At 35.9% G+C, this 1,766-nt stretch overlaps 1 protein-coding gene across 1 annotated transcript; it reads left to right on the forward strand.

Annotated features, from left to right (window-relative positions):
• The first annotated feature begins 409 nt into the window (after positions 1-409).
• On the forward strand, positions 410-1,558 carry LOC104888957 (putative F-box/kelch-repeat protein At3g17540). The gene has a single exon (XM_010674071.2). The coding sequence runs from the start codon at positions 410-412 to the stop codon at positions 1,556-1,558; it is 1,149 nt and encodes a 382-aa protein (XP_010672373.2).
• Positions 1,559-1,766: the final 208 nt, after the last annotated feature.

The following is a 1,766-nucleotide window of genomic DNA, read 5'->3' on the forward strand; positions in this document are numbered from 1 at the left end:
AAGATGTTAATAGTATATAGCAGTGTTTAGATTATGAGCACATTGTACTTTTTTTTTTTTTCATACTCTGTGACATTTGGAGGAATCTACGATTGAGCTAATTTATAAAATAGTTAAGAATATGTTGTTTGTGTTGACGTTTGAACCGATTATATCAGTACTCCTCCCCTTTTTTAGTTGTTTCTACCATTAGACATGTTTCTTTTTAGTTGCTACATTTGGCAAATATTTTTGTCTTCATCACACAAAAACTAATTTATGCTTTATTGCTCTACATACAATAGTCCACATGTTTTTTTGATCTCTGTGCTAAAATATATGTAGCAACTAAAAAAGAAAGACGGAGGTTCTAATAAGTGTAGAACCACAATTTATCATGACTGGCTTAAACTCGTGCTTAAATGTAGAGATGGCAAAACTTGCAATGGTGAAGAAAGTGAAACAGAATAGTTGCTTAATTGAAGAAATCCCGTCACCAATCATATGGGATATTTTGTCAAGACTCCCAACTAAAGCATGTTTGATGTCTAAGCTTGTTTGCAAAGATTGGTATGCTATCATAACTGATCCCGAGTTTGCTGATTTCCGTCGTTCTCATGGTTGCTATACTACTGTATTGCTTCGTGATAAATTCCGTTACGTTAGGCGAGAAATTCTGGTGCGAGATTTTCTGCTGCTAGACTTATACAACCACGGTAAGGTTGATGACACGGGTAATCTTGTTGTAAATGCTGATGAGATGATCAGGTTCAAGACCCAATTTATAATTCCAAATCAGCAGTGCTTAAATCCTGTTAATGATTGCAACGGAGTGATCTTTTTAAAGTCCTCAAATTGGGGTCCTTATGTTTTATGCAATTTGCTAACAGGGCAATATATGATAGTTAAGGAAGCGCGTAGATGGTGTTGTTCTGTAAGTGGTGTGGGGTTGGGTTATTGTCATTTTTCGCAGCGATTCAAAGTACTTCGAGTCCTGGAGTGTTATCGTGGAGTAACGAGAAGTTATGTAACGGAAATACGAATAATTGGTACCAAGAAATGGAGGACTATTAGCAATACTGAACTAGTGGATGGTTTGTTTTGGCATGGTGGAATTTTCTTCAAGGATTCACTTCACATCCACTTTATAAAAGAAAAGTGTATATTGTCATTCCACTTTGGATATGAAAAATTTGTGCGCATTCCATTACCCGGTGAAATAAACCGCTGCAGTGGTTACTCCTCCCTTTGCATTCTTGATTCTTGCCTTTGTTTCAGTACTGTATTCAAAGCTGATCGTCGATGTGATATTTGGGAAATGAAAGACTACGAAGTTAAAGATTCATGGGTGAAGTTATTTGTTGTAAAATATACGGATAATCCTCTATCGTATAGTCCTCTACTGCAAATGGGTCGTTTGGAAGTAATGGCTCTTATAGCTCGTTGTGATGGCAGCAGCTATGGTCTTTCAGTCGTTCTTACAGAATGTAAACGTAAAGTAGTTCTCAGAGTTCTTTCTTCCGGCTTCTTGGAATTGAATCCAAACTTTTCAAAGTTACAAAAATTCTGCCAGAAGTGAAACTTTCAAGATTGCTAATTTAAAGCTTTTCTAAGTGGTGCAGACTTTTGGCTGTGGAATATTAGAGACAGTATGTTTAATATGGTTGCATTGCTTTCTTATAAAGATTTAATGATATCTTATCCTTGCTTGTAGACTAGTTGTTGCTCATGCATAAGAAATTTATATGGTCTTGTTCCACTTTAGTATGGACCTAATGCTAATTTAT

The sequence above is a fragment of the Beta vulgaris genome, chromosome 3, assembly GCF_026745355.1.
Source record: "Beta vulgaris subsp. vulgaris cultivar EL10 chromosome 3, EL10.2, whole genome shotgun sequence".
NCBI classification, from domain to species: domain Eukaryota; kingdom Viridiplantae; phylum Streptophyta; class Magnoliopsida; order Caryophyllales; family Amaranthaceae; genus Beta; species Beta vulgaris.